General features: G+C 44.8%; 4 protein-coding genes across 6 annotated transcripts; 3 read left to right on the forward strand and 1 right to left on the reverse strand.

Moving 5' to 3' along the window:
• Positions 1-492: 492 nt before the first annotated feature.
• LOC117897444 (5-hydroxytryptamine receptor 2B) lies at positions 493-11,417 on the forward strand. Its single transcript, XM_034806286.1, has 7 exons — positions 493-1,669; positions 5,035-5,259; positions 5,340-5,538; positions 5,933-6,424; positions 9,793-10,152; positions 10,233-10,529; positions 10,984-11,417. The coding sequence occupies exons 1-7, from the start codon at positions 598-600 to the stop codon at positions 11,168-11,170; spliced, it is 2,832 nt and encodes a 943-aa protein (XP_034662177.1). The 5' UTR covers positions 493-597; the 3' UTR covers positions 11,171-11,417.
• Positions 11,418-20,205: 8,788 nt separating this feature from the next.
• Positions 20,206-23,569, reverse strand: LOC117897314 (serine/arginine repetitive matrix protein 2). Its single transcript, XM_034806065.1, has 6 exons — positions 23,289-23,569; positions 22,475-22,831; positions 21,886-22,004; positions 21,165-21,791; positions 20,737-21,098; positions 20,206-20,580 (listed from the first exon to the last, which is right to left on the reverse strand). The coding sequence occupies exons 2-6, from the start codon at positions 22,703-22,705 to the stop codon at positions 20,471-20,473; spliced, it is 1,449 nt and encodes a 482-aa protein (XP_034661956.1). The 5' UTR covers positions 22,706-22,831; positions 23,289-23,569; the 3' UTR covers positions 20,206-20,470.
• Positions 23,570-23,986: 417 nt separating this feature from the next.
• Positions 23,987-25,449, forward strand: LOC117897777 (mediator of RNA polymerase II transcription subunit 31). Of its 3 annotated transcripts, XM_034806823.1 has the most exons (4): positions 23,987-24,098; positions 24,360-24,514; positions 24,702-24,791; positions 24,854-25,449. In XM_034806823.1, exons 2-4 carry the CDS (start codon positions 24,487-24,489, stop codon positions 25,399-25,401), a joined length of 666 nt encoding a protein of 221 aa, XP_034662714.1. In that variant the 5' UTR covers positions 23,987-24,098; positions 24,360-24,486; the 3' UTR covers positions 25,402-25,449. The 3 variants fall into 3 exon arrangements, with proteins under 3 accessions (XP_034662714.1, XP_034662716.1, XP_034662715.1); XM_034806825.1 differs by lacking the exon at positions 24,360-24,514 and having other exon boundaries at positions 24,025-24,098; XM_034806824.1 differs by lacking the exon at positions 23,987-24,098 and having other exon boundaries at positions 24,109-24,514.
• LOC117897776 (structure-specific endonuclease subunit SLX1 homolog) lies at positions 24,046-26,489 on the forward strand. The gene is made up of 2 exons (XM_034806821.1): positions 24,046-24,098; positions 25,554-26,489. Exon 2 carries the CDS (start codon positions 25,564-25,566, stop codon positions 26,434-26,436), a length of 873 nt encoding a protein of 290 aa, XP_034662712.1. The 5' UTR covers positions 24,046-24,098; positions 25,554-25,563; the 3' UTR covers positions 26,437-26,489.
• The last annotated feature ends 22 nt before the right edge of the window (positions 26,490-26,511 follow it).

Here is a 26,511-nt window from a genome sequence, read left to right on the forward strand (position 1 = left end):
TGAAAAATATCACTAACAAAGTTATTAAAGCTCTCAAAAAAAGTCATTGATTTTTATAAGTTTTAAAAACAGATATTATAATTGGAGTAAAACACATTTAATTCCCATACATGTTTTTTCGAAAGTGGCTTAGGTATGGGTTTTAAATTATTATCGTCCAGCTTTGCCAGAGTACAAGTACAGCCTCTGTTGTTTCCGAGACAGTTTCTTTACTTAGCTGCATATGCAAATATTTGTACTTTAAGCTTGCATTAAAACATGTTCTTGTGAGTTGTTCTCATACATTTTCTTTACTTAACTGCAAGTGTAAATATTTGCTCTTACTTTCTTACGCTTTTGCTGTCAGGCCTTGGGCCACTTTGTGAAGAGAAAAATTCTTGTATTTTACAGGCCGTATAAGTCCTTTTATTAAAGGCTTACTTTAGTTTAAGTGTAAGGCTGTTAGCCCCTCTGTAAATGTGAATTAATAAAAGGCTTCAATTCTTGTTGCAGGCAATCCTTTAGCAACAGCAAACAACAGCCGTGGGAGGGAAAACAACAGCAATTCCAGAGAGAGTTGTTGTTGTAGTCAAGTGTGCCGCACAGCTTTAGAATGAAATGGAGATGCAAAGCGACTCTGGTCATGGACCAACGACACCATCAACAGCGGCAACCACAGGAGGAGCAGCATTCACACCGAACACTTTCAATTGTCGCCTGGAAGAGGCGGCTTGGCCTGAGGTCTGGCAGCCGTTTATTAACTGCAAAGCGTATCATGCTACTAGCTATCCAGATATCCCACCCACCAACAGCAGTAGCAGCAGCGACGGCAGCAACATCCTCATCAACAGCATCAGCAACAGCATCAGCAACAGCAGCCATACATTCCAGTGCACCAAGCAGACATTTAATCGGGCCGAGCATACAGCATTCTATAGATGCCAGGGCATGGGATGGGAGCCAGAGGCGGAGGCCTGCACGTCGAGGCTAAATGCACGACTGTTGCGAGTGGTCCACGAGGCATATGAGCAATTTCGACTGGCAATCAACGAGGCCCTCAGTGATAATGCGAGTGATACAGTTAGTTATAGTTCGAACTGCAGCAGGAACAGTGAGGATGGGGATGGGGTTGGGCATGCGGATGAGCTCCTCTGTGAAGTGGGCCAGGAGCAGGACACATTTCTATGCCACATGCAGCAAAGGGAGTGGATGGAGGAAGAACAGGGCTCAGGCGAAAGTCTATTGGATGCCTTCACCAGCGGTGACTTTCAAATTGAGCTGGGCAACAGACAGGTGGACGGTCTGTGGTCCTTTCTCAACCTAAGCGATGTAATGGGCGCTGCCAACGACACATTCAGCCTCATCAATGGCAGCAGCAGCACCAGCCTGGATATGATTCTCTCCAACTACACCGCGCTGACCACAACCACAACAGCCAGCACCACTTCCACTGACATTGTAATCTCAAAGAGCTTTCTGGACTATAGTCCACATGGCTACGATTGGCTCTTCCTGTTTGTGGTATTCTTCATCTTTGCCGGGGGCCTGGGCAACATTCTGGTGTGCCTGGCCGTCGCTTTGGATCGCAAGCTTCAGAATGTTACCAACTATTTTCTCTTCTCGCTGGCCATAGCCGATCTGTTGGTCAGTCTCTTTGTGATGCCCATGGGAGCGATACCAGCGTTCTTGGGTGAGTATACGGAACTTTCCTCTCTCCTGTTTGATTTCTCTTACCATTCTTTAAATATTCTTGTGTTTGCTTTTGCTAGTCCTCCCTCCCAATGCTTTCCTCTACTCAAGTACATATCTTTCTACTCAATCATCCCTATTCTTCGAGTGTACTTCAGCAATCAAGTGGCAATGCAAGTCAGCGGCTAATGCATTTGCACATGAATTATTTCGACCCACTCCACCCACTCAGAGCCGTTGTCATGAGTTGTTAGCCTCGTTGGCTGTTTCCGCTTTGGCTCACTTACAGCAAAATGCAGCAGTGGCAAATGCAAAGAGCCCAGAACCGCTGGCAGAATCAACAAACTAGGCTGACAAACGCGTGACTTCCGTTGGCTGACGTATGAATTAGGAATTTATTTGTTTCCTTTTACGCGGATTTTATTATTCCCGAGCAGCAGCTGCAAAAACTTGATTGAGAAAATACGAATTCATTTCCCCAAAGATCACTTCAGCCATTTAATATATTTTCCTACATGGCCAACAGATTTTAATTTATTTGTTTCCCGTTTAGCTTTCAATGAAATCTTTTTTTCTAATAAAGAGAAAAAATCTTGTCTGTTGATTGAAAATAGAGCAAAAAAATCCCTACTCATGGCCTGTTAAATATGTAAAATGTTCGGTAAACATATTCTAACTCAGGGTAATTTGCATATGACACTGATAAAACCTCAAAACAAAGTCCTTACCCACAGCAGCAGCCAACACAGGGAAGGGAACGAACCCAACGTAGCATAAACAGATCAAACGTTTGCATAAATTAAACGTATGCAAAGTACATTCATCGCACAGATCCCCAACCAGAAACCAAAACCCAAACCCACAACCAGAACCAGAACCAGAACGAGAACCAGAAGCACCATCAGAGCCAGAACCAGAACCAAAACCAGAACCCATCGCATGTAAATGGATTGAGTGCCAGTCCAAGCACATTAACAACATTAGGGGAAAATTTCATTTTGCTCATAGAGCGCATTAGTTTAGTCACTGTGTGCTGACATTTTATTTATGTAAAGTCTACTTTTAGGTTCTGGCCATTATACGGGGGGGAGTTGCCAGCAGATATACGAGAATAAATGTATGTATGTACATATTTATGTAGCAGGCAGAGCGGGAAAGAGAGATAGAGAGAGAGCTATTCCAAAAGCTGCTTTAGTCCTGGTAGAAGATGATGCACACTTCGAATGGGAAACATATTTAAATCATTATTAAAATTACAGAAGGAGTCGTCTATAAATAGTACAAATAATTCAATGTATTCTCAAAGTTATAGCTCTATGACTTTAGGGGATTTTAAATGGGTTTATTCCAAGTCCAGTTACAGTTTATATTGACCAAAATGCAATCGAAATAAAAGCACCTAACTTAAATATTTTCCTTCCATATTGCTTCTGGTCTTAATCTTTTATTATTCATGTTTCTTAGTGTTGGTTTTTGGTTGCACTTTGGCCACGCCACATTTTATGCAACAGTTTTTTGTTATGTTGTCCTTTTATTGTGCCACTTTGCATGGCTCAGGGCTGAGGAAAATCTGTCATAGTTTTCTGTGTTTGTATTTTTTTGGCGAGTATTTTTTCGTGTGCCTGGCTGCAAAGTAGACGACAACAATAAACTAAATGTAACTAAAAGCCTTAAGTGTGTTTTTAGCCTGGCCAAGTGCCTGGCCCAACAATTAAGCTGAAAATGGGGCCAGTCATCCAGTCAGCCAGCCAGCCAGCATTCTTCTGTGTGGATTTTAGTTTGTATCAACATTGCTTATTGTGTAGCCGGTGCTATCGTAGTTGGCTTAGAACCCCACCCACCCCACTGCCAAACAATTTGAACTTTTGTGGAAAACTCCGGCCAGACTTGCGGTCTGGCCTTCTGCACCGTCTGAGTTTCCATTGCCACATTAACTTTTGTTTTTTTGGGGAGTCCAAAGCCATTAAAAATTATTTTATAGATATTATATTTAAAAAGAGAGTGGCTTTTGGATAAAAATAAAATCAGATTCAGGTTCCGTAGCGACCATAAAATACGCGGTAGTTGGAATTATCAGTATCTAGGATATCTTGGAGAATTTTTAAGCTCTTCAAAGTTATACAGTTATACATTTCCGTTTGATGGCAAATTATTTCCTTCGCTCATACGAGTAATTTCCATATTTTCCAATAGATTTAATCAACAACTGAGGCAGACCTTTTCCATTTGCAGTTTCAAGCTATTCTAACATTTATTTAAGGCACTTATGTCTGCCCTTCTACAACTTCAGGGGTTGAGCGAATGTACCACATGTCCTATGCGTAATAAATACATTGACAAAGCCCTCACACTTCCTTACACACTTTTGTTTGTCTGTCTCTCTGTTCGTTGGTCTGTTTGTGTCAGTGACAAGCATATAAAACTAAATACGACATGATGGTCTACCGCTGCCCTTCTTCCTTCCTGCAGCTTCTATTCTACTTATATGCTTTTGTTGTGTGGCAAGGACCCTCATGTGTCTGTGTCTCTGGCCAAATAGCGTGTAAAAACCAGCCCAACGCTCACCAACGCCCAACGCATTTAAGCGCAATTTGTACTAATTAATACGGAATTTGCCATCGAGTGGAGAGAAAGAGGGAGAGAGAGCTACTCGTAAATAGATCCCCGACTGCGCTGCGGCAATCGAGTTTGCTCTGTGTTCTGTTATTCCCCCCAATGAGTGCTCGAGCTGCCCGGATTGTCGCCCAGCTCCATCGATGTCAAGGTGAATGAGTCAGTCGAGTGGTCTGTAACGGACTCTGAAATAAAATGAAATGGAAACGAATCGCTGACATAAGAATGTTGTTGAATTAAGGTGGAAAGTGGTTAGACAGATAATATATTGGATATATTGGATATTTCAAAAAACAAGTTAAAGCTTTGCTTTTGGTTTAATCATCCGAACCTTCAATTAAAGAGACTTTCACTCAAAAAGTTCGGTTGAAAGTCAAAGAGAAGTTCCATCTGACTATTCGTTCATGTAGTAAATCACTCAGTTTCCCTTTGACTTTCATTTGCCAGGCTAGGCCCATCAAATTGACATATCCAAGCGTAACAAACTTGCTGCGCAACCTCTAGCAGTTGTCCTGACGACCACGATTGTGGGCTCGGGTCTTTGGATGCACATAAACCGCAATAAACAATTCCATTTTCAACATTTCATTCATGGTTTCTCTAACGAGTTTTTCGGAGCTCTGCCATTTCAATTAACTTTGATTTGTGCTGGCAGTTTGATGACGAAAGGTTTTCCACTGACTGCCATTGCCCATTGCATTTTGCTCCTTAATTGAACTCTGTTTTTCCGCCTGTTTTCTCTCTGTTGTGTAGGCTATTGGCCACTTGGTTTTACCTGGTGCAACATTTATGTGACCTGCGATGTGCTGGCCTGTTCATCGAGCATCCTGCACATGTGCTTCATCAGCCTGGGGCGATATCTGGGCATACGTAATCCGCTTGGGTCCCGGCATAGATCTACAAAACGTTTGGCTGGCATAAAGATAGCCATTGTCTGGCTGATGGCCATGATGGTCTCCAGTTCGATAACAGTTTTGGGTAAGTATTCGGCACATTCCCCTTGCTACCCCTTGCTACTGCTAAGTAGTTAATAACGACCATCTTTTGTGTGTGTACAGGTTTGGTCAATGAGAAGAACATTATGCCAGAGCCGAATATCTGTGTCATCAACAATCGGGCGTTCTTTGTGTTTGGCTCGCTGGTGGCCTTCTACATACCCATGCTGATGATGGTCACTACGTATGCCCTGACCATACCATTGCTCCGCAAGAAGGCTCGATTTGCAGCCGAACATCCAGAGAGTGAATTGTTTCGAAGGTGAGTAGGAAGAAGTGCTCCAAATGCCAATGCCATGTCCACGGGGACATTGCAACACAATCGGAACCCGATGCAGATGTAAAAGGAAATGAAAACCAACTTTCATGTTAATTATCAAACTCCCTTTTGGTGTCCAGCCAATCGATATCCATCAATTATTCCACATGAAGATAGGAGATGGGAATCCTTCTCTAGCTGAACTTTTCCTTGTGCGGAACCAAATTTCCGTCAACGTTTTTTTAACCGTGCTTCCCTTAAACGTTGCAATTTTCATTCACTGATTGTCTGACAGAGGGGCAATCAAAGCCGGGCCAAGCGCTGCAAATTAGCCTTAACTCAATCAGGCTTCATCGATTCACCTTTCTTTCGTTTGTCTCGTGTCTCTCCTTTATAGGCTGGGTGGACGCTTCACCATAAGGCCGCAGCATAGCCAGCAACAGTTGCAGATGCACAGCAGCTTCAGCAGCAGCAATAACAAATTCCTGCCCATGAGTGACAGCAATCGAAATTTTAACAATGCTGGAGGTGCAGGTGCCGGCTCAGATTCTGTGGGTGGAACAAGAGGCAACCACAGCATGGATGCCACCGAACGTCCATTGATGCAGCAAAGAACGACAAGCAGCCGCAGCATCGGCACTGTCAGCTTTCGCAATGTGGCCAATGGTGGAGGTGGTGGTGGCAGTAGCAGCGGAACTGGAGGAGGAGTCGCCACCAGAGGTGGACTAAGTGGTCGCAACAGTTTCCGTTTTTCTGGAGGTGGCATCTTGCGTCATTCGTCAACACCCGCCTCGGGCAGCACCTCCGCCGGCTCCTCAATTCGTGCCAGTCGACCCCACTCGAATAGCTTCTGGCGCAAACACGGCGGCAATCCCAATCTAATGGACAGGTAAGTTCTTACCACAACATAGCATTAATTAGAGTGAGAACTCCCCCCATCCCCCTTAGAACTAGAAGAGCCATCTCGACTCCTCAGCATTGATTTGCGGTGACGCCTTTTGCAAATGGCCATTTACCATTTAATTGGATTTGCTGTTGTCCTACAGTTATGGTGAAGCACTGTCCGATGCTGACTCGACCACAAATCGAAATCATCCATGAAATTAAAAGTCATTGCGGTCTAACCGGACAAAACCCATCGGCAATGACAAATCTCAGCCACAAAAACCCGAAATTCCCCAATCAATGCCCAGAGCTTCCTCCCCACAGAACGAAAAGGGAACTAGAACGAGAAGGGACGTGTGAGACGCTTCTTACGCGTCACAACTTTTATACCCGGCACTCAGTACTACATCTGCACTTTAGCGGTTATTTGTCAAATTTTACATTTTTTCTTCATCTGTCATCTACATCAACAACACTACTCACGCCAACACGCTCCTTTAGCTCGCCACCCTCCCCTAGAAACACACACTGCAGAGTCGCGGCAGAGTCAGCGGCAGAGGCAGAGGCAGCGGCAGAGGCAGAGGCAGCGGCAGAGGCAGTGACGTGTCAGGGGCCAGGCCATAAACAGCGCGAAGCAGAGTGTGAATGCTGCGGGACGGGGTGGGTTTGGCTACTGCAAATTAATTTCTTCATTGTGGCTATAATAATGATCCAATCGTATCCCAATTTGGTGATCTGATAGATATGGTCATTCCCTACGGAATGGCGTTTTTAGTTTTCTGCTATCTTCAAAATTGTAGATTTGGGAGGTTTTCGCCCTTTTGCGGCGGCGGAAGGGGCGTGGCTCATTTTGAAATACACTTGTAACAGTGTGAGCATACAGAAGTATGGATGCAAAATTTGGTGGCTCTAGCTTTAATGGTGTCTGAGATCCAGGCGCTCAACAAGACGGACGGACAGACGGACAGACGGACAGACGGACAGACGGACAGACAGACAGACAGACATAGACTCGGCTATTGATGCTGATCAAGAATATATATACTTTATGGGGTCGGAAACGTTTCCTTCTGTGCGTTACATACAACCGTTATGTGCACAAATACAATATACCCTATTTACTCTTCGAGTACCGGGTATAAAAACATGATTATTATCTCCCGAGCATACAAAAGCTTTTATATTTATTACATTTGTTTTACACCACTTCTCCTTCCGGATAAATGGTTTAGGGCGCCATTTGGACCAAGTTTTTCCGACTACTTTCCTTGAGGAAATTTACATAATTTACAATACATTGTAAGTGCCAAGCGGTTTTCGCTCCTTGTTGTTTGACTTTGCTTGTGGTCTGAAGCGATATTATGTTTATTTCCTCTATAGCGTTTCTTTGTGGCCATTAGTTTTGGGCTTAAAGAGGATGAACCCGCGGCCGTTCCCTGCCCTAAGTAGCCGCCCCTTCCAAACAATCAATTACAATCATCTTCTTGCAATTAAATGCGCATTCAAAAGCTGTCGCACAACATGGCGTATACATAATGTGCACCAGCCTTGCCCTGAACATAAATCACTCACACGTCATGCGGTGCAGCGAGGCAAACAGCAACAAAAAACACAAAAAGGAAAACATGCAAACACGAAACACGAAACGGTTTGTCGCCCTTGCACTTCAGCATGGTCCCCGGGCTGCTCCCTGCTTGCCACATTGTTGGTGTTTGCTGTTGCTGCTGCAATAAATAGCACATAAAATGCAAAAAGGGAAGCCACACAAAGCGCCAGAAACGAATGTCACATCCGACAATGTAGCCCAGAACTCCACTCTACAAAAAGAAATAACCAAAAGATGGAAGTAAAGTGCAACCGAAAATGGCAGAAAAATTTGCAAATGACATTTGCTTGCCGGTTGTCAGCTGAATTTTAGCATAAAGATAGGGATCCCAAAGCACGAAGGGGGATGAAGAGGAGCATGGGAATTACGGACAGCCAAAGTCAAGACCCAAGTAAGTCCTCGACTTAAGCACGCCCCGTGGCTGTGAATGGGGCTTCAGTCAGCCCGCCGCCACTGACGAATGTCACGTTTATGCGCCTCGCTTTTTTGGCATTATGTGATGAACAAGTTGGCGCATAAATATATGAATTCCTAATGAGCCCCGTGCCCCCGTGAGCCCGCAGGTAGAGCCCCGAGTACCTGGGACACTGGACAACTTTTCGTTAGAGTAAAAACTTTTTGCTTTCGCTTGCAAATTATTAGTTGGACATTTGACGCCACTTGGGCGCTGCCTATTTAAATGCTTCTGCTGTTTCTGCTGGCAGAAATTGAAAAACTTTACATTTTATTCGCTGAGGCAGCAACAGTTACAAGGCAGGCGACTGCTGCCACATTATAGTTGGCCTCCAAAAAAGTTGCACTTTGCATTTGTTGGCCCCCCACCGAGAGTTGAGATCACTTATTCCGATGTCCTGACTTCTGTCATCCAAATGAGACAAAGTTGCCCCATGAAAGTAAAAATTACAAATTCATCATTGGGGATGTTCGAAAGAATGGACTGAGGGTTGAGTGCTGAGAGCTAAGGGCCAAGTTTGCTGGCAAACGTTTTTAGATGCATTCTGCGCTGTGTCCTGCAGCAAGTTTAGTTGGAAAGAGGAACAAGAAGAACTAAGAAAGTTTTACGTTTCATTAAGTTATGTTGTTCATTCTCGGTTGCATAAATATTTATTTTTCACAGTTTCCAGTTTCGTTCTGCCACATTTGGACAAGGAAACGCTCGTTAGTTGGTCTATCAATAGCATTTCCATTTCAATTTCTGTTGTATTCGGAGTCTAAGGTTTATTCATTCACTTAAATCCTCCTTAAAAACTCTCTATTCCTCTTATTCGTTTATTTGTCTGTTTGTGCCACAAACATTAACTCACTTTAATATATCACTCCGCTGTGCAGTTTCACGAAAACCCATTTCCATTCGCCCATCTGCCGAAAAACAAAGCATTTAGCTAAAGTGCCAGATCCTAAGCTCCGGCAGATGGAGAGGAGATCCATGCTGGCGGTTCAGGGTCGGTTCAGGAGCTTCTTCAACACCCCGAGAGTAAAGTGAAAGTCATTACATTTGGCTCCTAAGGCTACCAACTCCTGTGCTCTGCTTCTCTGCCGCTACTTGCTCCCTTCCCTCCTGCTGCTTCATTACATTAAAAGTCAATTTTATCAACTGTTGAGCTCGGTGTCGGAACGGGTGGCTCCCCAGCAATCAAAAGACTCAAATCTAATATCAAACACTCGCTAAAAGAAACAAAAAATACAATCTAAATATGCGACTTGCCTGCCCCCAAATGTTATGCTCCGAAAACCTTCTCACCTCTCACTTCTCCTCTTTCTCATAGCCATCCGAATCGTCGAGCCTCTGTGCGTGTGAGTATCTCCCAGCCACAATTGGGTTACCCAACAAATGGCAATGGAGCGGGAGGCGGAGGCAATGGCACAGCAGCTGCGACAACGAGCTGCACAACTCCTGGAGGCGGTGGAAATGGCTCCAGCATGGTGAGCATATCCACCATACAGGGACATGGACAGAACCACAACCAGAGCGGAGGCGGAGGCGGATGCGGAGAAAGCAATCACCACCTGGAGCAGGTGAGGGGCATGCCCACAGCGACGCCTGCTGACGAACGACAGCAGCGACACAAATTGCGTCCCTTTAAGTTTGCTTTAAATCGTGTCGCCACGCCCACACTCAATTTGCGGTGAGTGAAACAATAATTACATTCTCCGGAAAATAGAAAATCCCCAAAACAATGACGGTATCTGTCTCTCCATCTCTTAGATTCCTCAACAATCGCAACAAACGAAACAGTTTGTCTGCCAATGCAGTAGCCACCGAACAGAAGGCCACCAAGGTCCTGGGCCTGGTGTTCTTCACCTTTGTGCTGTGCTGGTCCCCGTTCTTCATACTGAACATAATTTTTGCCGCTTGCCCGGAGTGCCAGGTGCCCGAGCATGTGGTCAACACCTGCCTCTGGCTGGGCTATGTATCCTCCACGATCAACCCCATCATCTATACCATCTTCAATCGGACCTTTCGGGCTGCCTTCATACGTCTGCTCAAATGCAATTGCGAGCGGTAAGTTTGATTTTGGCATTGTGGCATAATTTATTGCTGTGCAGAGTGTATTGTGCTGGGAATTTATGTGCAACGTGACGTATGATTGATTTTCGGGTATTTGTATTCTCTTGATTGGAGAGGAGTGAACAGGGGATGCCAGATGAATGACCAGCCATTAGGAAGAAGGATTATTGAGCATTGTCCAGCAGGATTGCGGGGTGGACTTGCCTGGAAAATAAAGGAGAGAGAGCAGGAGAGATTTAATATGGAATATTTTTATTCAAATATTTGAGAATGGATACCCTTTCAGATATTACGAATAATGGAATTTTGCCACAACTCGACTACTTTCTAAGGATCGTTAGATTGCTTCTTATATATGTACCTTCATATCCTCAAATACCCTGTATAAAAAACCGATTCTAAAAATCCGAAAAAAAACTCATTCGATTTTTATTGCAATCCCTTACAGTTCCGGTCGACCGTTGCGCTATCGCTCAGTGACCGAAGGACGCGGCGCCCTCAGCCTGTGCGCCCCATCCGCTCTGCCGCTGGCCATCTCCTTTCAGGGCGCACCACTCATGACGCCATCCACCGCGAATGCGACGCCGCTGAGTGACTTTCAGGGCAGCTATACAATCGACGATGACGAATGCTAAGGAGGACGAGAACCCCACCAGCATTCTCTCACCATACAAAAATTTTACGAATTTATAATGAAGCAAAGAAGCTGCGACACAAAATCTTAGCTCGTACTTGAGGCAACTGTACTTATTAGCTGCTAATTAAACAAAGAACTACAGGGTGATGCATGCAAAACTAAACAAAACTCCAAACACAATCAATGCGACAACAATTGATGGCTTTTGTACCTACAGCAAGAGCAAACCAAAACTTAAACGTAAACTCATCATATCATTGTATGACAGAGGGAAAGATATAGATAGATAGAGGAAAGACCAACAGGAATAGAGAGTGAGAGAGCGTGAGAGAGTGAGAGAAAGATAGTGTGTGCTTTATGATCAAGTGACTGTACCTGTGTTTTCATTTCCATGCCAAACATTTTCTAGCTTTAAAAAAAAAACAACAACACACACTGTATTTGTAAAGTTAAGCCTAAACTAAACTACATTTAAATATAAATCATTAAAGGAAAAGAATACTAAATTTAATGTATAACTTAAGTGAGTTGAAAAAGCATTGAGAAACCTTTTGAAATTACCTGTGTAGCAGCTGTGTTTGTTAGTCATTAGAATGCTAAGCCTCTAAATAGTTGAATTAGTTGATAGTTCGATTAGTAGGGAATTTAATTTCATGCCCCCACCCCACCCACTCATTCGATGCCTATTCCAGTGTCCAGACAGCCTTGCTGTTCTCCCCTTAGTTCCCTCTTCCTGTGTACGAGTATGTCTGCGTATGTCTATTTAGTGCATAAGTTTAATGTTAAATGCAATACTTGATATACATTATATACTAAATGGAAATATACTATTTCTCTGTAAGCTGTGCCCCTCTTTTCTTTCACATAACTTAAATTGTTGCCAGTGCTGAAATGGTAATGATGTTGTGGAGTGGAAATCCTTGTTCCATGAAGCATTTTTGGGGTGTTAAATAAGAAGCTTATTTTGGTAGTGTTTGATGTTGAGCTTCTTGGAAAACATGTCCGGAAATTATAAGTTACCTTTTGTGTTTCCTCAAAATATTATTCTTATGGGTTTATTTTCTAGGATGAGCAGCTGAAGATGCTTTGATGGATTAAGCTTAATTTTTAAATCGTGCATTCCTGATTATTAGATTCCTTCATATTTCGTATTCAAGAGCTTAGCCCGATCATCCGATAAACTTGCTGCAGGATATCGAAACAAAGGCTTTGGCCTTTTCGAAGTTTCGCACCACCAAAACACCACACGAAATGACAAACAAATATGCACTTAATATTGTACTCCAGGATGTGTTTACTTTCAGCAACAATTCCGGCACACAATTCCCTTGGCTCCGTTGACAGAGGGCAGAGCTTAGAGTTCCGGAATGACAATGCCGTCGGTTGCATTTGCAGAGCCGCAAACCAAGAGACAGAGACAAAACATACACGGAGAGAGTGAGTAAACGACAATGTGGCACAGCACCAGCACAGGCCTGCCTGGGGCGTATCTAATCAAGATATGTGAGTGTTATGCGGACTTAAGTGCTTTACGTCACAAGAGCACTAACTCCCACCAACTTCTGTCACTCTCTCTCTCTCTATCTCTCTCCCGTCTTTGCTCTTTACACCCACACGCTCTTGTACAGCAGTTCGAGATAAAACCCATACATGGAACATCGGTATGCTTGACAGCTCTGCCAAAACTTTGGATGAAACTGCAATAATCGCATGCGGGGTACATGGTAGATGGGGTTGGGTGCTCTGTCTTCTGTCATAAATGCCATGAAAATTGCATTATTGCCATGAATTTAATGCAATTCGAATGCTTTTCGAGGATGAGAGTTTGGCAAACCCCAAAAATAATTTTCTTTTGATTTTCCTTACCCCATTTTATGGTGTCTTTTTTTCGTTGCTGCTGCTGTTGGTTTTTCAAGTGAACTGAAGCGGAAATCGGAGATGGAGAAAGCACTGGAACTGAAACTGAGTGCCAAAGACTGCTTTAAGTTGCAGTTGCCAGTGCCCTGACAAATTCCCTCTGTTGCATATCTCTTACTGGGAACCAGCACGAGCAGACGGCAGCTAAGACCACTAAGGCGATACGCCAAAGCCAGTCGCCAAGGCCAGCAGCGAGTGGCAGAGCAGAGCCTGACAACAACAAAGTTGTGTTTTTACAATTAAGTTGCCACTGACTGACGGTTGTTTATGGCTTAGAGCAGATATAGCCACAAGAGTTGAGAGTTAAAAGATAGAGGCAGAGCAGGTCTGTGGTTCACCGTGAAATTGATTGCACCGCCGGCATTTTACCTCCTTAGAGAAAAGAGAGCTCCTGACTCGTGGCTCCTGGCTCGTGGCCGCATGCACTTGGCTTTCCTTTTCTCCGCTTTAAGTGCGTTGATTAACATCTTAAGGTTGGCAATTCGTTGCTGTTCGCTCCCTCTGCTTATCACAATTTATTCAAATTTTTGCCTGTTTTATTGTCTGCTTTTCAACACAAATCACAGGCAAAAATGCTGAGATCGCTCAATTGTTCGCCCATACGAGCACATTTTCATAAGAAAGACATTCTGCTTATTTATTATGCCACACAACACACACACTCAGTCAGGCATACTCGTAATATGGTGTGTGCCACAGACAGACTGCCATTCAACACTTTGCCGCTTCATTAGCCGTAACCAAGTGTGGCAGAGGCTGAGCGAAGGCTGATTACAATACAAATGTCATTTGGGGTAAATGTTATTTTGTGTTCGAGGCAGAAACTTCGGCCTGAAAAAGCACAAATTGCTGCAGAGCAATTTGGTTTATTTTCTCGGGGAAAACCCAAGGTAATAAATTCAAGCAAAGATATATTAAAGTACTTATACTTGGAATACCTAACTAATGCTTTTCTTCCATGGCTTTCAATATCTTTGTGTTTACACTTACAAACCATTGAAAACGCATACCCCCATCTATCCACACAGATACCCTGTATTTAAACATAAACTTCAAAGTGAAGGCTGATTTTGGGCGTGTGTGCCTCTAAGTAGTACAAACAAAAGTAGCAGAAGCAGCAGCAGCACAGGAAGCAGCCAAACATCAACAAAACATCGGCAACAGGGCGTATGTGTGATGGACAGCGGGTTGACTTGGCTTCTTTTTTGTTTGCTTTGTTTATTTTGGCACGGTTCTTGTGTTTTTCTTGCACTCATTGTTTGTTGTTTGCTGTCAGTGCTGCACGTGTGGCCCAAACCCATGACTCTCACCCACGGTATTCCCACTCATGTATGTAATTGATAAAAGGATTTGGCTTGTAAGCCCCCTATTGAGGAGCTGTTCGTACACCTTCTCTTTTTGCAATCATTAGTCAGGCAAATGTAAATATTTGCCTCAAATCTGGTTGGAATTTATGTATAAAGCGGTAGAGCAAAGGTTATGGGACCACTCAACTGTGCAGTTTTAACTTGGGCATTCAGTAAACGAATTAACTACCGCAAAATGGGTTTTTACGCTCCCCCGGCCGACCCATCTTGTAATCCGAAAAAGGACAAGGATGCAGGTACTCGAAGACCATCCATGGCTTTGCCACCTTTTTCGTGTGCTCTGCGCGGATTAGTCAAATTGGTTTTTGCCTGGGGAGACGTTGCTAAGAAGAGCCCCGGCACCACCCACAAATTCAAGTCCGCGACAGCCTCAACTTGGGGCCCCCGCTGATGGCCAGGTTATTTACTTACTTAGCCAGCCAGGAGCGCCCGAGAGCCATTCACAGCTGCCAACGCTGACAAATTGAGGGCTTCACTTTGATGGCAACAAAGTGAACGGCGCGGCGACCAGGATTGGATGGTATGGGGTTTGGCAACTGGCAACATGAGGCACTGAAAAAGAATAGCATACCTTTTTGCAACATGTTGCCGAAAGGCAGTGGGTGGGGTGGGACGTTGAACCCTGATTAACCCTAAGGTAAGAACAACGAGAAGGGACGTGTGAGACGCTTCTTACGCGTCACAACTTTTATACCCGGCACTCAGTACTACATCTGCACTTTAGCGGTTATTTGTCAAATTTTACATTTTTTCTTCATCTGTCATCTACATCAACAACACTGCTCACGACAACACGCTCCTTTAGCTCGCCACCCTCCCCTATAGACACACACTGCAGAGTTTAGGCAGAGGCAGCGGCAGCGGCAGAGGCAGCGGCAGCGGCAGAGGCAGCGGCAGAGGCAGCGGCAGAGATGTGTCAGGGGCAGAGGCCATAAACAGCGCGAAACAGAGTGTGAATGCTGCGGGACGGGGTGGGTTTGGCCACTGAAAATTAATTTCTCCATTGTGGCTATAATAATGATCCAATCGGATCCCATTTTGGTGATCTGATAGATATGGTCATTCCCTACGGAATGGCGTTTTTTGTTAAGGAGGCGGGGCTCATTTTTGATATACACTTATAACAGTGTGAGCATACAGAAGGCTGGATGCAACATTTAGTGGCTCTAGCTTTTATGGTCACTGAGATCAAGGCGCTCAACAATACGGACGGACGGACAGACAGACATGGTTCAATCGACGCGGCTATTGATGCTGATCAAGAATATATATACTTTATGGGATCGGAAACGTGTCCTTCGTTACATATGTATATCCACTTTGTGCACAAATACAAAATACCCTATTTACTCTTCGAGTACCGGGTATAAAAATTATGCAAGGAGAGAAAAACTGCCTTTGCGTGCACCCACACTCACTTATCGAGAGGTGCAAGTGTAAGGAGAATTGTTTTTGGTTAATTTCGAGAGCGTAAAGCCATAGGGTACGGCAATAAAAAAAACAAAAAAATAAGTAAAGGAAAAAAAATGATCGTCACTGAGAAAAATATACGAGCATTTGCGAAAACAAAGTATAAACTGTAAAGCAAACATAAAACATCAATTTTCACATGCCTTTTACATTCTTCTTTTCCTCATTGCGCTTCTTCTTTTCGCATGTGCCGTGAAGCACTTATTGTCCTCTTTACACACATGCATACGTAACCCGCGCGACGATACGACGAAACGAACGAAACGAAATAAATGTAACGGGATCGAGCGAGAGATTCTAATAAGAGCACAGATTTTGGGCACATTAATTTAGGGTGAGGCATTGGGACGGATGTTCGTACGCACACACTCAACGAGAGAGAGTCAGACTTGCACGAATTGGGTTGCCTCACCCTATTAGGGGACACTTGAAATGAGAGCGCTGACACTCGCTCTTCTCTTTGCTTTTGCGCCTCTTTTTTTTTTTCTTGCGCTTTTATGATGACTGCACGGTAAAGGGAGGGGACAACTTCACGCCTTTTTTGGCACATTTTCACACACACACATTGCAAGCCCTTGGTGCAAATTTAGAACATTTTAGCTCTTTGTACGCATGTATGTACATTTGTTCGAAAAAAAAAAAACACATTTAACACTTCACTTTCACATATTGCCGCATATTTCCAACGCCGATCTGCTTTTAGCCTTGTTGTGCTCCTCCGCAATTGATCTCGCATTTTTTGCCCATTAAATGCTCAACGATTTCACCATATTTCACTAACACACACTTCACTTTCACATATTTCACAATTGATCTCGCATTTTTTGTCCACAAAATGTTCAAACATTTCACCATATTTCACTGCACTTCACTAACACACACTTCACTTTCACATATTGTCGTAGATTTCGCATATGATCTCGCATTTTTTGTCCACAAAATGTTCAACCATTGCACCACATTTTATTTCACTTCACTAACACACACTTCACTTTCACATATTGCCGCATATTTCCATCGACGATCTGCTTCTAGCCTCGCTGCTGTGCTCCTCCGCAAATGATCTTGATTTTTTATTGATTTCACTAACACACACTTGTTGTTGTACACTGCACAAACTGCACGATACTTTTTCCCGTTTAGTTTCCCGATTTTTCCCTTAATTTCCCGATTATACCCGATTTTTTCGATTTTTCGCGGACCGAATCCGTACCGGACCGAACGCGCTGACAAATTTTTAACTACTGACTCAGTAGTACTGAGTGGGGATGAGGAAGCTGCAAAAAAAGTAAACTGCGTAGGTGTTGGTGGCTTGGGCCGCGCTCCCCTACTCTCAAATCTAATGCACATACATTGTGACGTGCACTTGGGCCTACTGCTCTCTCGGTTTTTGAGCTAGCCGACCAGACCAGATCAGTGTAGGGTGAATCTACGCGCTCTCTTTACATTTAGCTAATGAGGAAGTGAAGAGGAGAAAGAATAAGAAAACATTGAGAGCGAGAGAGCAAAGTAACGGCGAAAGATTGCGAGACTGAGCTGTCGTTCTTTTTGCCTTGTATGAGTGAATAGGAGATACACTTGGATTCTTGGTGTTGGTGGATTATGAGTCGCTCTCCTACTTTTGACTCGGAAATTGTAAAGGGAGTTACATTTAAGATTTGTTATACAGAAACCATCATAATGCGCCGTTTCTTCTTTTTGGTTTTCTCTGGTTTTCGAGTGAGAGTAAGATAGAAAAGTAACTGTAAAAACAACACAAGACTGGGCCCTCTCGTTCTTCTTTTTTTGTGTGAGTGAATAGGAAAGACAATTGGATTCTTGTTGTTGGTGGCTTTTGACTCGCTCTCCTACTTGCAAATCGAATGCACATTTATTGTAGAGAGCAGTTTGACCTTCCGTTTCTGGAATTTGGTGCAAGCCGAAACTCTCTTTGCTTTTGACTAATTGTCAGTAAAAAGGAGAGAGAAGAAGAAGATGCGCTGCTGGAGTGCAGGCTTGAATCAAAATGAAATAAATCGTCCCGGAAAAGATTTCTTTCACGTGATCTCGTTCGGAAAATGCTTAGAAAAATGTGGAAATTTTGAATAGAGTTACATTTAAGATTTGTTATACAGAAGCCATCATAATGCGCCGTTTCTTCTTTTTTGGTTGTTTCTGGTTTTCGTGTGAGAGCGAGAGAGCATAGTAACGGCGAAACAATGCGAGACTGAACTCTGGCGTTCTTCTTGCCTTGTATGAGTGAATAGGAAAGACAATTGGATTCTTGGTGTTGGTGGCTTTTGGCTCGCTCTCCTACTTTTGACTCGGAAATTGTAAAGGGAGTTACATTTAAGATTTGTTATACAGAAACCATCATAATGCGCCGTTTCTTCTTTTTGCTTTTCTCTGGTTTTCGTGTGAGAGTGAGATAGCAAAGTAACTGTAAAAACAACACAAGACTGAGCTCTCTCGTTCTTCTTTCCTTATATGAGTGAATAGGAAAGACAATTGGATTCTTGGTGTTGGTGGATTATGACTCGCTCTCCTACTTGCAAATCGGATGTACATTTATTGTGTCTAGCACTTTGATTATCGGTCTGTGGAATTGTCAGTAAAAAGGGGGGTGATGAAGAAGATGCGCTGCTGGGTTTAGCTACTGCAAATTAATCATTCTGGCTATAATGGTCCAATCGGATCCCAATTGGTGATCTGATAGATATGGTCATTCCCTACGGAATGGCGTTTTTAGTTTTCTGCTATCTTCAAAATTGTCGATTTGGGAGGTTTCCGCCCTTTGCGGAGGCGGAAGGGGCGTGGCTCATTTTGAAATACACTGGTTTCAGTGTGAGCATACAGCAGTCTGGAGCCAAAATTTGGTGGCTCTAGCTCTTATAGTCTCTGAGAACTAGCCGACAAACAAGACGGACAGACGGACAGACGGACGGACGGACAGACAGACATGGCTCAATCGACTCGGCTATTGATGCTGATCAAGAATATATATACTTTATGGGGTCGGAAACGTTTCCTTCTGTGCGTTACATACATTCACTTTGTGCACAAATACAATATACCCTATTTACTCTTCGAGTACCGGGTATAAAAAGTAGATCCCTAAAATAAATAAAATAGGAGAAAAAGTGTTGGTGGGTGGTATGCTCCCTCATAAATTCTACGAAACCGGGAATTGAATTGTCTAATTAGGCGCTGCTAAAGCAACATTTGCTAATTGCTTATAAATTGTTAAATGCTGGCCAAAACAGCTGACAGGCAGCGACAAAGGGTTAATGACGGAGAGGCTACCAGCATAGCATCCAGAATCCCGGGAGGTGTAATATGCACATCCTGGACAGAGCAGAGCAGGGCAGGGCAATTAGCAGACGAAACAAATGTCCATTTAGTGTTAATTAGCGGATTGCCTTCCATTTTCGGATGGTTGGGTTCAGTTTGGGTATGGTTTGGGTTTGGGCTTAATTTTGGATGGACGTGTGGAGTAATGGCCATTTTGGGAGGGTGTTGCGGTTGATTAGCATTGACAACTAATCGGATTGTCTAGTTGTTTAAGCATGTTTCGCCACTTAATCGCTTGCAAGCTCTGCTTACGATTTAGTTAGTGGTTTGCAAAAGGGAATGCTTAAGATTTTCTTCGTGTCTGATTAAGATTGAGTTTGTGGCTTGAGGCTCTGATTAAGATTGAGCAGGGTGGCTTGGAAAGCTGATTGAGATTCAATTAATGGCTTGAGCAAACCAACTAAATGCATTTTCACCAACAAAGTTGTGCACTTCTGCACCCAACGAAAAGATCTGCAGACAGAGAGACACAGTGGGAGTCAGCCACTGGGGAGAGCTGTGAAAATTTAATTAAAATGCCAAATCCAATCCACAGATACCTCCGACTACCTTTAAACCCACCCGGCCACAAACTGCAATCAATCACAGAAATTAAAAATATTCACTCAAGTTCTAGGAAAAAAACGTGGGGGTTAAGAAAGATAAGACAAAAGAAAAATCCCTGAGCTAAAAAGGAGGGCAATAAAAACCAACAGACAAAAAAGTGACTTCAAAATAAATAGATTTATCTTCGAGTTCCACAAGAAGGGAATTGATTGGAATGTGTGAAGTGGTTGGGGGCGTCGATGGGGGCGTGCACACATGCGATTGTTGATTCCAGGAAGCACAAACAAAAGGAAAACCCTTAAAACTTGTCGTTGTTTCTAGTTGAGCAATGAATTAGTTTGTATTTCGGGGAAATGCGTTTAACATTAACATCGAACAAGCATTCAATAGTTCAATAGTTTGATTAACTTACAGTCATAGTTATGTCATAGTATATTTACACGAAAAACTTACAAAACTTAGCTTTCCTTTAGAGAACATAAATGTCTGCGTGCATCTGGCAGCGCTTCTTTTTTAGTATATCGGATTAAAAATAATTATAAACTAGTTGGTAACTTATTAAACTAAGAGAAACATAAACTGCTTAAGCCGGTGGTTGCTGCTTTTATTCTATCATTGAATCCTTTGATTCTGCCTCCCTACTTCTTTGGTAGAACGACGAGTCGAGTTTACTTTAGCAAATAATCCATTTCGGATTTGGTGGTGGACATGTACTGATCCAGCTCTTTGTCCAGATCCTCGCGTTTAACCTCTTCCCGTGGGACTCCCTTGCCTTTACCTAGGAGTACAAGAAAATACATGAGATTAGAATGGGATTCGAGAGAATTGGGAATAAAAAGTATAGAGAGAAATTCCAAGTTCAGCTGCAGCAGAGCCTCCGGTTCCAGTTCGGTGTCCATTTAGCTGTGCGCCTCATGACTTGTAACGCTTTTACCTGCAGCCTGACGACCAGCACGAGTACGACTGCGTCCCCGACGAGCCTGTTGCTGTTGTGGCCCTGGCTTTCCAACACCTCCTGCGCGGCCCTTGTTGGTCTTGCCTTTGCTGGCATTGCTTTTGCTATTGTTTCTGTTACCATTTTTGTTGGCGGCGGCCCCCTTGGCACCCGGACCTTTGGCAGCGCCAGCGCTGCGGCCTCGGCGGTTGCGTGTGTTGTTGGCCCTTCCCGGGGTAGCGGCGGCAGCAGCGACAGCAGCGGCAGCAGGGCGATTGCGTGAGCGCGAGCGACGTGTGGAGGCTCCATTGGAGCCCGAAGCAGCACCTCCCCCAGCAGCAGCGGCGGTCCTAGCAGCAGATCTATAAAGGCAAGAATTGCATTAGTATCGGTTTGATTTCTCATGATTTTGCTGCAAGTGAACTTACCTTCCACGTGGACGTCCTCGTCGTCCGGCGAGGGAAGCTGAAACTCCCTTCTGCGGTGGATTGGCATTGCGACGCTTCTCCACCCGCCCGCCGGCTACGCCACGAAGTTTGCTCGGTGCACGGCGTTGATTCTTGGCCTGGTTAGCTCCCGCTCTGGTTCTAGCTCCAGCTCCAGCACCGCCCCTGCCCTGGCCTGGCCGCACACCCAGACGCTGCTTGACCGAAACACGGGGTGCTTGTTGTCCAGCCCTAGTACCCGACTGCTGGCGACGATCGCGTCCTCCACGAGTGCGACTCTGCGAGCGTGTGCGATTAAACTGAGGGCCGGCGCTGCGTCCGCGACTCTGCGAGCGAGAGCGGTCATTGCGAGCGTTTACTTGGGGAAGGCGAGAACGGGAACGGCTGCGTGAGCGTCCACTGGCCTGCTGAATATGATACTGCTGCTGCTGCTGCTGTTTAATCAGCTGTCGCTGATGTCGCTCCACACGCTCGGAGGCGCCACCCACAGAGGGCCGACGGTTGCCCAGACGCTGGCGAAGGCCGCCCACTGCCGAGGAGGAGCGACGTGTGCTGCTGCCGCTGCGACGACGTGTCAGATTGCTGTTGGCGATGAGATCGGCACGCATCCTGCACAGTTAGCGGATATGTAGAAGCAGAAGATGTACAGAGATGTTTCATTGCAGTGGGTGTCTGGCCATTGGTTAGAGTCGAGGATTCTTACGTTGCTACCCGGGTCACATTGTTCGACCGCATGGGCTTTCCATTGGGGGCCAGGCGCACCGATTTGATGCCGCCCACGCGTGCTCCGCGTACGCCGCCGCCAGTGTTCCGTAAGCTTCTCTGTAAGGATGCATAAGGTTTGTGGATGGATTTTTTGTTTGATTACAATCGGAGTTGAAGGAGCGCGCAGCATCTGTGTGGGAGTTCTACAGCGAGCGTGTTCGAGTTCAAGTTTGACTTGGAAAGTCTCTCTAGAGAGTCTAGTTTTGGGAGTCTGCGTTGGTGTTGGCTGGACCACAGGAGGGACTAACCGACAGAGACACATCGCACACACACAGGACACTCAAAACCCGTGTCGACTGTGTGGCCTGGAACAACGCAGAAGGCGTTCCGCTCCCATTTGTCTATGATTGCCGTCCATTGTCCGACTCTCCTTCTGCTGGCCAAGTCAGTTATTTATCAAGCTGGTGCTGCTGCTGCTCCTACTGCGAATGCTGCCTCATGGAGTACAGTCCCAGAGTTATATGATATCTTGTGGATCTGATCTGTCATGGCTTGTCTGTTTGTATTTTGGTTTTGGGGAAACGTACGCGCTTCAGTTTGAGGGCCGTCTGCACGGTGTGCTTCCGCTTGAACTCCTGCAGCAGGCGGGAATTGGCCGCCGAAACGACTGGAATGGCCGCATTGCTGTCCACAATCCTGCGGCTGCGGCTCTGAGAGCGGCTCCGACGTCCACGTGCATTAACTGCCTGCTGCTCCAGCTTCTGTCTGGATTGCATCTGGGTGAAGCGTTCGTTTAACGATATTCCGGTCTGAACCATTTTCAGTTTGTTCTTTGTAGTATTTTGTGTTTAATTAATAAATCTGCAACTTGGTTGGTTTATCGATCACTGATTTCCGTTAACAGTTAGACTGTGTGTGCGTTGAGGTTGAAACTTGGTTTGCAACTGAAATTAAATAACGAATAGAAATCTAATTTATACTATGACAGGTAGAAAGCGACGTAAAAGGCAAAGGATTCGATTACAGGTAGACAAATTGCAAAAGACAGCTGACGGTCATAAACGCTAAGCTCACGCGAGCCGGCAGTCTCTCAATCCACCAATAAATATGCAGCTGGTCACGAATTTTCAAATTGCAGCCGTGCATTGGGTTATTCAGACAAAACAGTGTACACTCGATATTTTAGGGTGCGCAATCGAAATTGTATTATCAGGCGTTAGGGGGTGGCGTTTTATGAGTCTCCACTGTATTGTATTTATAGTTTTCACAACAACTACAACAAACACACATTCGTGGGAGGCTGATTCATTCCATTAAATGGGGTCACGCCTTTTCTTATGCACATATATGTATACATACATATATATTCTTCAGAATATTTCAATTTCAATTTTTACTTACACTTGCGACTCCGTTTGGCGTTTCCAGTTCCTTGCTGAAGCGTTAAATGGCAATGTCCCACGCTGATGCGTGAATATTACCAACACAGGCGCAAATAATCTCCGATAAAGTCTCAATTTACACGCACTTTTTCCAGATAGAAATGTAGTCTGTTTCGGTTTGATTACTTTTCCAAGTAACTATTTGTTTGTAGAATTTGGCTCGTACAGTTGTTTGAATGCGATAAGATATGTTTATTCTGATGAAATCTGAGTTTTCTTGACGCTACAAAATCAACGATAGTGTACAGACAACCAGTGTGACGGTCTAACCCTCAGAAAAATACCAAAATATACCAAAAACACCTAGGAAAGAAACTCAACCCACTACACACATCGAGATATGTGACCACCTTGGGTAAACCGCTGAAAATAAATGTATCTTGTATTTCATATCCTTTTCACGCTATATTATACCTAAACAGCGCTAAAATTAAGAATATTTCCTTCCTTGCTTACACTAAATACTAAGGAGCAAACTAAATTTGAAAACCCTTTATCGCTTAATTAATGCCAACAATTTAATACGAATTATAAATTGAAAAAATGAAGAGCCAGTGGAGTCCTTGGCTGGCGGCGCTTGGGTGTCTGAAACCAGTGCTTTTCCGGTATTCCATTCAGAGTTACCATTATTTTGTATTATATAGTTTTCGGGATATCGTAACTTCGAAAATGAGTATGTATATCTACGGTATATTTTTGAGGGTCACGCAGGATATCTGATCGATAAATTCTGCGGGCACACTGATTCTAATCCAAATGAACTCTTACGGTTTGTAGACGAAATTACAAAATTAATTTAAACTGCTTTACCACAAGAAATCACCAACACAAAAGGAGCGACAGCCATACCACCAGTGCCCCGTAGACGAGTTGATATTTTTGAGTGCCGCCCCTGTGTTCGGTTCGCTTTTGTTTCACAATTTCTGTTTCTCCTTTGTATGCCCGCCTCCTCTGCCATCATACATTTTTTTGTGTCTTATATTTCGTGTGTTATTGTTTATTGTACATTTTCGTTTCAATTTCGATGAAGCACATAAACATACAGCCACAGCCACATCCATATAGTAGCACACAGAAACAGTACCAAACTGAGACTGAAACAGAATAAACGCAAAAACACCGACAACGAGACGACCACGACCCTTTCCACAATCAAAATGGCCAAAATGTACGGAAAGGGTAAGAGTAAGTACACGCCAAGAGAACACCACATTAATTCTAACATAAATATACCCAACTAAATGTTAACTAACATCTACTGACAAGCTTTTCGATTCGATTCCGCAGGCATGCTCTCTCTCTCTAAAGTAAATTATTTAAACTAAAGCAATTCCTGTGTCCTGTCTAATGGCTCCGATTCTTTTTTCCACAGCGGCCATAGAGTCCGAAGAGCAGCAGAAACGACGATGGCAAATAGAACTCGAGTTTGTGCAGTGCCTCTCCAATCCAAATTATCTCAACTGTAAGTCAAGCTGAGAGCTCAGAGGAGAAACCTTCCATTTCTTAATGTTTATCGCTTTCTAGTCCTGGCCCAACGTGGCTACTTCAAGGACCAATCGTTCATCAACTATCTAAAGTACTTGCAGTACTGGAAGGAGCCGGACTACGCCAAATACCTCATGTACCCGATGTGCCTGTACTTCCTGGACCTCCTGCAGTACGAACACTTTCGCCGCGAGATTGTCAACTCGCAGTGCTGCAAGTTCATCGATGAGCAGGCCATACTGCAGTGGCAGCACTACACCAGGAAGCGTATCAAACTCATGGAGAGTGCCACGGCAGTGCAACAGCAGCAGCAACAGCAGCAACAACAGCAGCAGCAGCAACAACTACAACAAAGCAATGGAGGCGATGCCGCCACAGCTGGCGAGGCGGCAGCCACGGGCGGTATGATGGCCACAGCGAACGGCAATGGCACGGCATCCGCTGCAGAGGCCCAGCCATCGGGCGCCTCCGTGCAGCGAGGGGGAGCGGAGCCTGGCCAGCCGCAGGCAGTGATTCCACAACAGCAGCAACAGCAACAAATCAATGGCCTGGCCACAGCGTCGAACATCAAATTAGATTTAAACTAACGATGGCAATTGAAAGTTAACAAAATAAATTAGTCCTAAGTCTTCTAAGAGTCGTTTTTAGCCTTCCTCGTCTGTCCTCCGTCTAGTCGTCTCCTTTTGTTGGTACTGCCAAGAATCGCCTTAGTAATTCCCATTTTAAACTGCATTCACAGCCACACACGCATGATGCCGCATGATGAGGATGGAGCCATCGCCCACAAGGGACACTTCTATGGCGTCTACTTGCTGTGCAGCCAGAGCCTCGATTCGCGCTATCGTGGCAAGTGCTATGTGGGCTTCACCGTCAACCCCAAGCGACGGATCAGGCAGCACAATCGCGGCTGCGATTTCGGTGGTGCCAAGAAGACCAGCAAGAAGGGGCCCTGGCAGATGGTCATGATTGTCCATGGCTTCCCCAACAATATTGTGGCCCTGCAGTTCGAGTGGGCGTGGCAGCAGCCCACGCTGTCCACCCGCCTGAAGCTCTTCCCCGACCTGAAGCGCAAGAAGCCCAAGGAGACGCACTTCGATTACAACTTTAGGATCCTCAATCGCATGCTGGGCGTGGGACCGTGGCATCGTCTGGCACTCACCATCCGCTGGCTGGAAGCTGACTATGAGCGAGCGTTTGAGCTCCCGATACCCTGCCACATGGAGATTGTCAGCGGAAAGGTGTCCATCACCGCCTCGCAGCGCAAACTTGAGGAGGCATCCGCTGCCCCGCCTGTGGCCTGGGCTCCCGAGTGTCACCTATGCATGCAGCGCATCGATCAGCCGGAACGTTCCCGCTTGGGCTGCACCAATCCCACTTGCCGCCTGACCTGCCACATGCTGTGCCTCGCCAGCTATCTGCTGGGCGATGAGCCCGGTCAATACATTCCCATTGCCGGCGATTGTCCGCTGTGCGAGACCCGCCTCAGTTGGTCCGCCCTGCTGCAGCGGAAGCGTCTCCTGCTGGGCGTACCCGAGGAGTTGCAGGACAACGAAGAGGAGGATCTGAGCGATGATGGGCCCGATGTGGACAGCGATGTGGAAGTCCAAGAATTGAGTGATTAATGTGTTAAATTTATAAATTATTAAAGCCGCAGTTGGAATTCGATGGTCGTTTTTCGATAAGAATATCGATACTAT

The sequence above is a fragment of the Drosophila subobscura genome, chromosome O (genome assembly GCF_008121235.1).
Source record: "Drosophila subobscura isolate 14011-0131.10 chromosome O, UCBerk_Dsub_1.0, whole genome shotgun sequence".
Taxonomy (NCBI): domain Eukaryota; kingdom Metazoa; phylum Arthropoda; class Insecta; order Diptera; family Drosophilidae; genus Drosophila; species Drosophila subobscura.